Source organism: Cucurbita maxima, unplaced genomic scaffold (assembly GCF_002738345.1).
Source record: "Cucurbita maxima cultivar Rimu unplaced genomic scaffold, Cmax_1.0 Cma_Scf00002, whole genome shotgun sequence".
Taxonomy (NCBI): Eukaryota; Viridiplantae; Streptophyta; class Magnoliopsida; order Cucurbitales; family Cucurbitaceae; genus Cucurbita; species Cucurbita maxima.
In genome coordinates, this window is record NW_019272018.1 from 6241355 (window position 1) to 6255263 (window position 13909).

The 13909-nt window shown below is 39.0% G+C and overlaps 4 protein-coding genes across 6 annotated transcripts in view; 1 reads left to right on the plus strand and 3 right to left on the minus strand.

Moving 5' to 3' along the window:
- Positions 1-706: 706 nt before the first annotated feature.
- On the minus strand, positions 707-2850 carry LOC111497655 (PLASMODESMATA CALLOSE-BINDING PROTEIN 3-like). The gene is made up of 4 exons (XM_023148519.1): positions 2620-2850; positions 2063-2302; positions 1818-1851; positions 707-1255 (listed from the first exon to the last, which is right to left on the minus strand). The coding sequence occupies exons 1-4, from the start codon at positions 2681-2683 to the stop codon at positions 967-969; spliced, it is 627 nt and encodes a 208-aa protein (XP_023004287.1). The 5' UTR covers positions 2684-2850; the 3' UTR covers positions 707-966.
- Positions 2851-4252: 1402 nt separating this feature from the next.
- On the minus strand, positions 4253-6981 carry LOC111499893 (flavonoid 3'-monooxygenase). Its single transcript, XM_023151618.1, has 3 exons — positions 6384-6981; positions 5121-5570; positions 4253-4999 (listed from the first exon to the last, which is right to left on the minus strand). The coding sequence occupies exons 1-3, from the start codon at positions 6840-6842 to the stop codon at positions 4361-4363; spliced, it is 1548 nt and encodes a 515-aa protein (XP_023007386.1). The 5' UTR covers positions 6843-6981; the 3' UTR covers positions 4253-4360.
- A 1418-nt stretch (positions 6982-8399) lies between these two features.
- Positions 8400-11802, plus strand: LOC111499903 (protein Asterix-like). Its single transcript, XM_023151629.1, has 3 exons — positions 8400-8600; positions 8695-8795; positions 11465-11802. The coding sequence occupies exons 1-3, from the start codon at positions 8460-8462 to the stop codon at positions 11526-11528; spliced, it is 306 nt and encodes a 101-aa protein (XP_023007397.1). The 5' UTR covers positions 8400-8459; the 3' UTR covers positions 11529-11802.
- Positions 11803-12540: 738 nt separating this feature from the next.
- LOC111498124 (pre-mRNA-splicing factor ATP-dependent RNA helicase DEAH1) overlaps positions 12541-13909 on the minus strand; it is a 12180-nt gene continuing 10811 nt past the window's right edge. For all 3 annotated transcript variants that reach the window (XM_023149238.1, XM_023149246.1, XM_023149254.1), the window contains 3 exons: positions 13622-13684; positions 13458-13530; positions 12541-13020 (listed from right to left, as the gene is read on the minus strand). In XM_023149238.1, the coding sequence (XP_023005006.1) occupies positions 12971-13020; positions 13458-13530; positions 13622-13684 (186 nt within the window). In that variant the 3' untranslated portion in view covers positions 12541-12970. The remainder of the gene's footprint in view (positions 13021-13457; positions 13531-13621; positions 13685-13909) is intronic.

Below are 13909 nucleotides of genomic sequence, written 5' to 3' on the forward strand. Positions count from 1 at the left end.
TTTTTTTTTTTTTTTTTTTTTTTTTTAAACATTTCATTGTTCTATTGTAAAAACTGCAAGAATCCAAGGATTTAAAGCTTGCCCCTTGGGAGGACATAGTACCAGGAGAGATTTTCTAAATATGTGATTTATAGAATCTAATTTGAAAGAAAATAGAGTACTTCTCGATCGGGTTTATAGTTAACGAGGTTTTTGCTACTTATTGATACAAATCTAATGGCCTTCCAGTTCTATTTCTTGATTTAGAGAGAAATAAAATGATGAATAAGATCAAAACAAAATAAGAACACAAATTAAAATGTAGTGAGAAAAGAGGGATCTTAAGAAATGCATTCAGCTATTTAGACCAAATATCCAATTAATCAAACATCTGCTATTAATTTTTCATTCAAATTTGAAAAAAAAAAAAAAAAAACTTCGAATGAACAAAATAATTCTGGATCTGGAAAAGCTAGCATATGCACAGAGCACAAAGAAATAATAAAGGAAAAAGTTATTCTGCGGGTCCCACTAGAGCATGAAAAATACCCATCCAAAAAGAGATGAGGGGACCAAGTGGGGAAGACTAAACGAGTGGAGGAAAGAACAAACAAACAAATGAAAGCTGTCTAAGAGCAAAACTGTAACATCACATGCTTCCAAACTCAACTCAGATCCATGGCATACAAAACCCTTCTCTCTCAAGCTCCCCCCTTAAATCCCAAGATTTGACCATTAGTCATATACATTATGAACTAAACTGTTTATGATAGGCTTGCGCATCAAAACCGACGAGTAGTCATACACTTACCAAAGTACTAGAAAAGAAAATGAACACTTTGAAGTAGACATACAATGAAAATATGAATAAACGGGTTGTCATGAACATGCAATCGTAGACAACAGACCTTGAACAAGCATGATCATGACACTAATCCCGTTTACCAACCAAAACCACCACAAGAAAAAAAAAAAAATAGAACTCTATCAAACCATATGCTTAAAGAACATGAGAGCGAACAAGAAAGCAAGTACATTAGTAATGAGAGTGAGTTGGAGCCTTGATCCGCTGTCATCGTAGTCGGTGTTCATCCCGCCAACGCCCGGTGGTCCTAGACCATTGCTACCAGTGCCGAAGCCGTTCCCGCCCATGACACCGCCGGTAGGTGTTGTAGAACCAAATGGAGTGTTTGTTGTGGTGGTTGGAGTAAATCCAGTGCCCGGGTTGGTGGTGGTTGGAGTCCCAGATACTGGAATAGTCCCACTATTTACAGGGCTGCAACAATACATCACCAAAAATCAAATCAAACCCAATTCAGATAAGATGAGATAGAACACAGTTCTTCCCCAACAAACCTTCCTCCCTCCACATGTGAACCCCTCTCTCCAAAAATCATGGCCGGCCTAGGCTCAAATCTCAATGATATCCCATCTCGAGGATGTAACATAAATCAGACCAACATTATGAAAACTCCATTAACATAGAGCCCTTCTATCTTTTCTTCCTCTATTCTCGAATTATTCTCGAATTATAGAGTAAGTAACCGAGAAGAAAGTATCAGCAACAACAAGTTTTATTACCGAATATGATATGGAAGAAGCCAGAAAATGGTTGTGAAACTACATTATAGTCAATTGACAAGAAGAGCATCTATGATTACAACGCAATGGGATGATGATGGCTAATCTAATGGCCAAAAGCATCTTTTCCAACAGTATCTAACTTTGAATTTAATTTTTGAGTCTTTAATTAACAAGATGCTCTACTTCTTTTCAAGTAAAAAGCTTCTCTGTTTGTTCAAATGAAAACTAAATCATAAAATAAAGCAGAAGCATACCTAGCGCTAGAAGGATAAACGCAGCCTGAAATGCCTGAAAAGATACCAAGAAAGAAAGAGATATTCACAAGCATGAAGTCATAATTTAATTTAGTAGCTGAAATAGACGGCTAAGGGCCTTTGAAATGAGTATCTGAGTTAATTCCGAGGTGTGTTTGTTTCCATTTTTCTTCACACCAAGTTAATCAGTTCTTACTTGGAAAAAATTAGAGAAAAACATGAGAATGTAGAGAGCGAAATCTTACTGGGGTTAGTAGTAGTGACCATTGCTGTGCCAGAAAAATCACAGGAACCTGGAGCTTGGCCCTTCCTTTGGAAATAGCTATTAGCAGCATAGGAACAATGGGCCTCGACAGTGTTGGGAAGGAAACAGCCACCATTTTGATGAATAGGGACACAGTCAGCCCCAGCTCCACAAGCATAGTCCAGTGTCTTCTGAAGAGCTGCATCGCCCAATCCGCTCTTGCAAACACACCATGTAGCACCTACAAGTTCCATAAAACCAGCATTTTAAGGGACAGCCAGAAGAAAACGGACGAAACACAACAAGATCTGGACATCTAAAGAAACTTCAAAGGTACTGCAAACTCACTGAACTCTTGAACCACTTAGCCACCCAAAAGGAACAACAAATGGTGAATTATTGTTACATTTCAGTAAAGAGGGTCAAATGCACATTGAGAAAAGCATGGTTCACAAGAAAAATGCTCATGAGAAGTCAAAGTAAAAAAGAGATACCAGAATATGCGTTTGATCTACACAACAGAAGTAAAGAATGCATAAAAAAATGCAGGGAGCTTACGTGAATGGCCAGTCATGGCGAGAATAAGCAGCCCAATAGCTAAAACAGGCATCCCACAAGACATGATTACAAAGCTCAGAGATAGTGAGCAGAAGAAAGTTGTCACTACCACACACACACACACACAGAAAGAGAGAGCTATGGAGAGAAAGGGAGAGAATGTAAAAAACCCTGAAGTGGAGGGTATGTTCTATACAAAATAAAGGGAGTGGGTTTTCAGAGGGTAAATGGCATCAATTAGAGTGGCCCACTTTTGGGTTTTCTAGCCACTGCTCTTTCTGCTCCTTGTTAACCAGTACGCGCGAGACCCACCAATAACTTCCCATTTCCATTTCTCTACTCTCACAACTCTATTATCGTCTACGTTCGGAGGGGATGCTCGAAAAGCTGGAGCGTTACAAATCATATAAGAGCGACGATGTGCTAGACTTCTCTGTTTCACGAAGGGGTAGACACGCTGGCCCCAAAGGAGTGGATTTGGTGGTGGTCCTACTTTAATTGAAGAAAGGAACAAGTATCAACTAGGATGCCGGGTCCCGAAATGAGTGGATTGTGATGTTCCACATTGATCGAAGAGGATGACAAAACATCATTTATTTATAGAGGGGTAGAAAACTTCCCGGAGTAAAGACAATATTTGCTAGCGGTGGATATGAAGGTAAGAAGTAGGAAGTGAAACTGAAAATGTATTGCACCTCGAGAAACACTAAGAGAAGCCGCCGAGGACATGGCCGGCAACCTTGAACGGACCGTTGGAAGACGCCGGCGGGGAAACTAATACTGGGCCGAGGATGAGCAACCAAGGGTTGGACCCGACGGAGAGTCAGTCCAGAGGCCTCGTCCATGTTCAACTTATTGGGCAAAAGCCCGTTCGGCAAGGCCCAATGAAACGAATGGACGAGCGTTGCAGTTAACATCTGGACCATTCTCAGGCCCAAACTCATACCCACGGAGATCCTCCGCCCAGCCCAAACGGAATCACCACGAGGTTATTTCCCTTCGCATCGACGTGGGCCTTCTCGCCGCCGGGGAGGAACCCATCATCATTTGCTCTACCATCGCCTTGAACCGTTAAATGGACGGTGCTGATCTTCCGGAGTAACCGCCACCGTGGACCATACGGCACAAAAACTATGTCCTAATAATTAGTGTCTCGACTCTTCAAAAATTGCTCTGCTATTGCAGCCGATGCCGACACAACGACGTCGACAGAGCCGAATCGGAGGTACATCAGAGGTCCGTACTCACCGGACATGGTGGCGAGGTGGGAGCGGAGGCAGTCCGCCGATTTGCTAAAATATGGTTATGAAATTGATGGGCTTGGGGGGTAAATTTGTAATTTGGGCTTTGAACTAATCGTAAAGGGATCAGGTGATCTAAGATCATTTAGGAATTCAGAAGTCGGAGACCGTACACGTGTTTTTATTTATTTACTTTTTTAACCCCAAAATCTTCATGCATCCAACCTATTTGTGTATATTTAAATGATCTTAAATATATTTTTGACGGTTTTCAAAATATAATTTATTGTTTTTATTTATGTCTTGTTCATTAATCTCCAAATTATGTTAGGTTCGTGCTTATCTCCTCATACAATGATTATAAATATTTTTTTAAATACTAAATAATAAAATGTGCCAATAGATTTTCTCCATTATTTTAAAAATATTTTATATTTTTAAAAGTTTGAACATTATATTTAACCCATCATAAATCTTCTAAACGGTTGAAGTAAAAAACATCATTGATAAACCCCAGGCGATAATCTGGGCCGAGGATGCGCAACCAAGGGCTGGGCCCGACGCAGAGTCAGTCCAAAGGCCTCGTCCATGTTCAACTCACCGGGCGAAAGCCCGCTAGGCAAGGCCCAATCAAACGAATGGACCAGCGAGGCAGTTAACATCTGGACCATTCTCAGGCCCATACTCATCCCCACGCAGATCCTCCGTCCAGCCCCAAACGGAATCACCCCAAAGTCATTTCCCTTCACATCGACGTGGGCCTTCTCGCCACCGGGGAGGAACCTATCGGGCCTAAACTCGAGTGGGCATGTCCATTCTTTCGGGTCACGGCTTATGGCCCATACGTCCACCAACAGAGTGGAGCCTTTAGGGATATGGTAGCCGTTGATCTCGCAGCTCTCGGCAGCCATGCGGGGGAGGGAGAGCGGCGTTGGTGGGTGGAGACGGAATGTTTCCTTCACCACCGCTTGGAGATAGCCGAGCTTCGGCAGGTCTAGATCAGAAACTACCCGATCACGGCCCACTACAGAGTCCAGTTCTTGTTGGGCCTGGTACATCATTTTTGGGTGTCTGATGAGCTCCGCCAAGGCCCATTCGACTGTGCTTGCTGACGTGTCGGTTCCAGCTGTGAACATATTCTGCATGAAAATGAAACACAGATCCTTCCCTTTTAGTTAACAAAATTGAAGGGTAGAAAAGGAAAAGAATTTTAGAGATTTTCTTTAAAAAATAATACTAAATTTAAATAGAAATGAAAACCAATAGCAAAGCTTTGATCTCAGTGTCATTGAGCTTCTCATTTTCATCTTCAGCGTGGTCCCTTGTGGACAGAAGCGTGCTCAGCAAGTCTTGGTGTTCGCCGCCACTGGCCAATAAAGTTCGGTGCTCTTCCAGGATCTTGGACAATAAATCATCGAACCATTTGTGGACCTTTTTCATCTCTCTAGCAACGCCCAGCAAATCAAGCCACTCAAGCGACGGGAAAAAGTTGCCGGGGTTGAACTTTCCGGACAGAATCATAACTTGTTCTACCATCGCCTTAAACTGGTCTGACATTGGATCGCCACCGCCACTGCCATCGCCGAAAACACGTCGGCCGATCATCGTCCGCCCGAGGGCATTGGCTGTGCACACAGTGAGCAAACTCCCCAAGGTGGCCGGTGCCTCTCCGGGCCTTGCAAGGGCCTGTACCAGCACCCCCACCTCCTCCTGTACTTTGGAAGTTAAAGGTAGGAGGATAATTAGTAACATTTATTTATATAGCTTCAACCCAACCTAGCTTGGAAAGTAAAATAAGAATAATTGAGTAAACTTTGTGGGCAATACTCGCAGTACCCTACAATAATAACTGGTAAATAAAAACCCTCCACTTTAAAACAGAGTAATAAATGATCTTCCAGTATGGGTAGTTGAACTTTAAATCAATTCAAACAAGAAATCGGTCCCCTACCTCTCATTTCACCTGTCAACGCTTCCAAACTCCATTCCAAAAACAATTTAGCCTTTTTATTTGTTCCTAATTATGATTTATGAATTTTAGAGCTTATTTCATCCACCTTTCAAATGTTTTATAGGAAAAATTGGTAAAGATGATATTAATAAAAAGAAATTTTGACATTTTTCATCTAAAAGGATATTATTGAAACAAAATTTTAATATTTTCAAAGACAAAATACTAGTCCACGTCATTCTCAAAGTGAGTCAGCAGTTTTTATGGCTAATAATGCAAAATTGGAAAGATTTAGTTGGCGTTTTAAAGCGTACGGCATTAACGACAAACGTGACAGGTTCAAGTTTGTTTCCTTTTATTAAAAATCTTGTGAATAAAGATCATCTATACAGTAATGAAAAATTTTAAACCTCTTTAAGAAAATTTGTACGGAAACCAACCTTGCTTGCATCATCGTCATTACTTTTTTTCCTCCCAAAACGAAACGCAATTTAATGATTGATCGGGAAAATAATTCGGTCAAAACTCAGGCATGCATGCACATAAATGATGAGAAGAAGAAACCGACGAACCTCGCGTACGCACCGATTATCCTCTAGGGCTTTTGAGGAGAACAGATGGACGGCACTGATCTTCCGGAGTAACCGCCACCGTGGACCATACGGTGCAAAAACCATGTCCTGATAATTATATGCTATATATTTAGCGCCGGCGTTCGGCGGCCGGCTGAGGAAATTAGTGTCTCGAATCTTCAAGAATTGCTCTGCTATTGCTGCCGATGCCGCGACAACGACATCGATAGAGCCGAATCGGAGGTACATCAGAGGTCCGTACTCTCCGGACATGGCGGCGAGTTGGGAGTGGAGAGGCGCTCCGCCAATTTGCGGCAAGTTTCCGACTGTCGGCCATGGTTTCGGGCCCGGCGGGAGAGGGAGAGATCGGGAATTTCGTTGGTGGAATAAAAGGCGGTAGAGGAGGACGACGGTGGCCAAGGTTATGGCGGCAGAGAAGAAGAGGGAAATTTCGTCCATGATATTTTTAATGGTATTGGTCTGGGCAGTTGGCGGATTTCACGGATCAAAGGGACGAGGAAGGAGACGCTTAAATGGGGCTTTGAATTGAATGGTTCGGGGGTAAATTTGTAATTTGGGCTATGAAGTAGGTACGAAGGGAGCCAGATAAGAGTCCACGATATATTAAACCCGTTAAAAGAAACATATTTACAGTCTACCGACAAGAAAGTTTTAACGAACGTAAAAGCCGACAAAATAAAAAGCTGGCAAACCACGTTCATCTTTCTATGCATCCTTAATTGAAAAAAATAATAGATCGAACCGAATAGCTCGGTGGTATACCAATAAAAACATGGTTGGTAGACAGCAACGTAGTCTGCGCATAACCATGAAAATGCACACCCCTTAGTCAAAACATTCTAAACCGGGCAAACAGTATTAAGAGGGTCCAAGCATAGGGGCAAGGGAATGGATGCAACACATACTACGGCTAATTAAGTGCCTTCGGACACACAGAGTGCACTGGTGCAACTATATGGTTCTTGATGATTTCTGGAACGAAGTGGAAAAAGCCCCAAAGTTAGGCCTAGAGATGGTTCTTGATGATTTCTGGAACCAATGTTAACTAAATTTTTGGCTAAAGAGAATCTTCAAATCTCTCCTTATATGAGTTGGTCATTTTGGAGACAGGAAGAATGACTGTGGGCTATACCATCAACTTCCTCTAGCACACAAAATGTGTGACTTAGGCTTTAGATATTTTCGTGCAAAGTTGCAACTGAAAACTCCTTGATCATATAGCATACTAAATCGCCATTAGACCAAAAATCTTAAGTGGATATGGCAATCGCTATGCAAAACTGAATCTCTAATTATACACCCAAGGATTACATAAGCTACGCTAAAGAGTACGAAATTTAAAGCAAGACCTAGATATCAAATTACCTGCAGCTTAGACAATTTCAAGCCGGCTTTGTTTCATATATCGTGCATGTCGCTGAGAGAACTCAATTCCATAGAAGGCATACACATAACCAACAGTAAAAACTCCACAAAAGCAAGACCTAGAAATCAAATTAAGCCAGAGCAATTCAGGAGTTCGCAAATACTTTTAAACTAGAAAGGCATTGGCAATGAAAGTAGCATAAAATCGCTCACTTGAAGAAGAACAAGCCTATTTTTGTTTGAATGAAGAAAATTTCGACCATTGCTCCCGATTGTTCCCTTTCACTGACGGCCTCCATAGCCGTATTACAGACGGAATTAGAGGCGACAGACTTGGTGTCGTGATGCTTCCAGATTTCAAAGCAGTTCCTTTAGAGGAAGGAGGCGTCGAGAAATTCCGAGCATCCATGTCGTTCAGAGTTTTTTCCCGTCGTCGTGACGATCAGAGGGGGCCGGTGGAAGAAAACAGAGTGCCGAAACTTTGGAGAGAAGAAAATAGAGGGCCGAACGGTTAGGGTTCGGATTCCCGCGCTTTTGATTGAATTGGGAACCGAACCAATATTTATATTCCACATCCTGAAACCCGACCCGAATTTTAGACCCGATCCAATCCGCGTCTAGTTTTGACTTTTGAATTTTAGATTTAATCACAGCAATCCGCGATATCGACACTTGAGAGCGAGTCTAGAGATGTCGACACAAGCGAACGATCCACGGCAGCCGTCGGCGGCGAAGCCGTTTGTTTCTCCGGCTGTGAACCCGCAAGATCTTCCCGTCGATTATTCCGGTTTCATCGCCGTAGTTTTTGGCATCGCTGGCGTCATGTTCAGGGTATGCCTGTTTCTTTCCGAGCACTGATACGATAACTATGGGGATCTCACATTTTACTGATGCGATATTCTTGTTTTTCGTTAAAATTGAGCAGTACAAGCTTAGCTCTTGGCTAGCCATCATATTCTGCGCTCAATCGCTTGCTAATATGAGGAACATGGAGAACGATCTCAAGCAGATTTCCATGGCTATGATGTGAGTTTTCTTCCCCTTCCAATCTCTATTTCTTTATTCGTTCATTCGAAGGTTTCTGATGAGTTTTGTGGCATGCACGCGATTTGTTTGATTGTTAATTATTATGCTTATTTCCTGAAAATTTGATTTTGCTGGAACGGAGATGAAATACACTTGGGATCGGAATTGTATCAGTTTAATGGCATTAATTGGTAATTTTGGGTTTGTCCAAAATCTGAACAATCGAAGTTCCGTTTTTTAGGCTGACTTTGACGTTGTCATGTAGATGCAACAGTCGATGTTTTTTAGCTAGGGAATGGAGCTAATTTAATTCTTCAGGGTTCAATCATGCTTGATTGCAAATTAAACTGCCTACTGCGTTGGGGTTTATGATCCTTTCGATAACCTTTACATGTTTATACCATTGATTCGTGTACACATTTCAATCATTTTATCAACGTATAAGTTACTAAAATGATTTTGAAAAAAGTGTCCGCAAACGCAAATGACTATGGAGATATAATCATTAAGAAAATACCTTACGAAAAGACCAAATATACTCTGCATCATATACAAACCAACATCTTCCATCTTTTGCGAAGGGGCCATGGAAGTACATAAAAAAACACCAAAACCTCATCACCAACCAAATTCGCCATAGGATGGAGGATGGAGGAAGCACATCTTTTTGATCGGCCCTTGGATTGGAAACGCTAGGCTAGCCTTGCGGTATCTAATTCTAGCAAAACGGCTTCGATCAAAGAAACATGGAATAATGCCAGCAATTTCTGGGATCCGAAACTTGGTAGGAACCCAAAGAATAACAAAACTACAAAAATGGGTTGAATTAAGCTTTGCCCTCGCCCCAATTATGTTGCTTAAAAAACCAGACTCATTAACATGGCTTCCTAGCACTGACGGAGTCTTCTCCACAAATTTTTTTTTATCATAGACATGGTAAGGAAATCAGCCTAAAAAGATGGAAGCTTTTCCTCTAGTGAAATAGCATATAAAGCCGAAAATCTACAAAAAAATAGTGTCCTACATGACTCTATTTCCACAATTTTTGTTTTTTTAACATAGAGATAGGGATAAGTAAAAGTCATAAACCACATGCTAGCAAAAACAATATGGAAAGGAAATCCCTAAAAAGATGAAGTTTTACACAATGCATATATGCTCAAAATTTATGGAAAAAGATTCTCAATATCTTCGGGAGGCCTCACTTTTCCCAAGTAGGTAAAAGATTTATTGGACATGGCCATAACGTACTACCTCTTTAAGAAAGCAAAAGTCCCCATATGGAAAATTTTCATTATGGCTTTCTTTTGACCATGTGGAAAGAAAGAAATCAAAGAGTATTTGGAGGTAAGACAGACTTATACAAACTCTTCGATAACATTGTTTACCACGTTATATCTTGGTGTAAATTGTCTAATACATTTACTTCATGTGGTCATACCTCTCTCATTGTAAATTGGGATAACACCTTTGGTAAATTTCAATTATGAATGAAATTGTTTCTTAAAAAAAAAAAAAATTAGACTAGGTTAAATGTTATTACCATTATTCAGGTACTTGATTAATTAGCTAATCTATAAGTTTTTAGATACCAAATATTGCAAGGTTGGCCTTGTTATACGAATCCATGAATATCTAAGTTGGCATGATCCCAGTCATAAGAAAAAAGAGTAAGGATAGAATAGATAAGATCAACAATCTCTTACACTTGGAATCTTGTTTTAGGACTTACAGATTCGGAATTGATTGCGGTGCTCAACGGTTTGAGATTTAGGAACTTGATGTTGGTCTTTTATATGCATAATGAACATTCCCCCTTGACAGAGTGGTTCTTACCCTTTCCTTTATCTACGACTTTGGAGTCTTGTAAATTATAATTAATCATCATAAACAATCACTTTCCTCACTAATAGGAACCAGAGAATTTAAATAAAAGTTTGATTAAGAACTTACAAAATAATAAAATACTCTAATTTATCCCAAAGTTATTTGAGGAACTCGAACACATTCTCTCTCAAGTGAACTCAAGCTTAAACGACTAAATAAATGTTGCTTTCACCCCCTTCCGACTGACTCTATTGTTAACTACCTCTCACTAGCAAACTCTTTAGCTAATGATACCAATAATTCTAACTTCTACCCTATTAGTATTCTTGAGGCTATTTGAAACAAAAATATTGCGAAGATTTTAGTTATGCGTGAATAATGAGAGTTCCATCCATTGATTATTCTTCCTTGTTGGTTCAAAATGCTTCTCCTTCGACCTGAATTGGGGTGAGTTGTGGACCCTTAAGTTTGTCTGTTTGATGATTGGTTAAGACAAATGAGAGAGGGTAGCATGATTGTTTACAATGTTAATAACAGTTTCAGGACAAACGGGGCTGAATACAAACCTATGGAGGGTAGGTGGTTTTCAAAACTTTCGTATAAAGTTTATTATATGAAGGTGTTCGTGCCCTGTATTTTTGCCTATATTTATGTAATTTATGTAAAACTTAGTCTAGGCAGGCCAAGTGTCTAATCAAGTTATGTCTAGGCATATTAGATCGTCTTGAGTTGTCTGTCTTGTTTTAATGATTTTTCTTTAGCGTTATCAACAATTTAACATGATTCAATGGAATCGGCTTTATATGTTTGTGACTTCAACTCTTCTTTGGTTTCAAATCCAGGTTTGCCATCATGGGATTGGTAACGAATTACTTGGGTCCTGCACGACCAGGAACAAAGAGTTAAGACTCCTCGCTCAGAATGGTTCTGATGTATTTCTTTTTTTCTTCTCCTCGGCTTAATCTAAGTTAGGATCTTTTTATGGTTGGTGACTCCCTTTTCTATTATGTTTTTAAAGAAGAATATTGGGTGACACAATGAAGGGATGAGTTTGTGGCCAACAATATGCCAGAGGAAAGTGACTAGATTACTCTTCCCATCCAGTAGTAGATACCTAGTGTGGAGCTGAGTGAGACGCTACAATAAATAGAATTTTCTTCAGCATCCATATTTACTTGAATCTCAAACCTCTTTCTGAAAATTAGTTTTCCAAATGGCCACAGGGTGGTTTAAAGATCCAATGATTCGGAAAATTGTGTTGGTGGCCAACTTGCCTATAACTCAACTAGCTAGTACATTTATCATGAACTTGAAGTAGGTGGAGTGGTCAAGTCTTTAAATCGATTTGGGTTAAATTGGTTAATCGAATTCGAAATTTGATGATATAATTTAAAATTCATATTGATTTAAAAAGTATCTCATCACTTTGTTTCCTTTGTGATTTATCAATTCTTTTAGATTCTTATTAATCATTAAAAAAGTTGAAAATTATAAGTTCTTTTTAATGAACAATTCTAATCAATCCAATTCATAATTTTTGTGGTTTGATAGGAGGGTGGGTCCATCATAGATTGGAAAATTTGCGGTAAAAAATATCTCAACCTTAGAATACCTTGTAGTTGCTACAATTAACATTCGAAATGTTAATGTTCGATATTTTACGAAAATGTGATTTCAGAAGAAACAAACGAGTGAAGAACAACTTACATAAAACTATTACTTGAAATCGAAGTTTTAGAAGAACCTTTGTTCCATAAACAAATTTTGGGAAGGGAAATATATTAATCAAACTACTAATTTCAATAACAATTTTTTACCAAAATATTGAACTATTTTTAATTGATTAAAAGTATGCTAAGGCAGATAACCAAGCATGCTATTATACACAAAACCCCAAAAATAACCAAAGAAAGAAAAATAAGTTACCAAGCTAAGATATAAAGAAGACACAAGTCTATGACAATATGTACACTAACAATTACAGTTGTTAGCAGAGCAACTACAAAACCAACTCATCTTCAGCTACATATTCTACATACATTAGCGATTACAGTTAGCAATGCCACTACAAAATTAACTCATCTTCAAATACATTTTCTATAGAGCCTCTGAACCAAGTCACAAAGTTGTGTCAAAATTCTAGCTAAGAACACATCCGATCCGATACTTGACAAATATGGTATAAGCTAGGCTAACTAATAGTCGGCCGAGTTCAGACCAGAAGGTGATGAGTTTATCTACCAAATCTCCCATAAGAAACATTTGAAAGATTGTCTAAGCTCTATCTTTCATGCACAATTTCTTACTTGTGATGTCTCTGCCTTGTGGGGTTGGAACCATCGAACAGTTCAGTTCTCTGCAGGTCGACCTTGTCCGCGAGGCATCTTCTTTTGACTCACTATCAAACAAAATTATTATACTTTTAGAATTTCGCGTGATAAAAAGATTCATAGCTCATGAAGTATACAACCTAGAACTATCCAACTATTTAATATAATTCAATAACTAGGACATCTATAAGTTTTGTCTCCTTTCAAATTCAAACTTACACAGCTTCATTAACTCAGGTTATGAAATTTAAAGATGTTCAATTAATATCCTTTTATTTGATAACTACTTTGTTTTTGGTTTCATGTTTTTGAAAATTATTGTTATCAAACATTGCCTACAGCTTTTATCTTTCGTGTCCTCTAACAAGTGTTGTATTTCATTTCTACTAGAAAGGGAATTTCAAATATTGGCCTCTCATTTTTTGATTAATATGTTGCTAAATATTTGAGTGTTCTGAAAGATAATCTTATGTTTAGTTTAGGGAGAGAGGGAAAAGGAGCATACAATCTTCGACATCTTTAAGCTGATAGAAATGTGGAGCAATTTCAACCAACCATTCGGGCTTCAATTCCGTTACCTATATATAACACAGTTGACTAATAACATGTAAGTCGAAAGGAAGGATGAAGAACTTAAAATGGATAATTAAAAGGAAAAAAAAGTATCACCTGTCTCATATATTCCTTTGAGGTACATACTAATTCATGGTACACAGCCCATCTGGGAAGAACCTGAGGTGGAAAATCAAAACAATGAAAAACATATAAAAGTTAGTAGTTCCCCTATAAAATCAGGGCACTATATTTCTTTTTCACTTTTATTTATTCTTCTTTAGGACAAATTATTGCAAACAAGTCCAAAAATTCCAAAAATTAAAAATTAAAAACTGTAGAATTTATTTTCAATTTTAGTATGAAAATGATCGGTCTTTTTTTTTTTTTTTTTTTTTTTTTAAG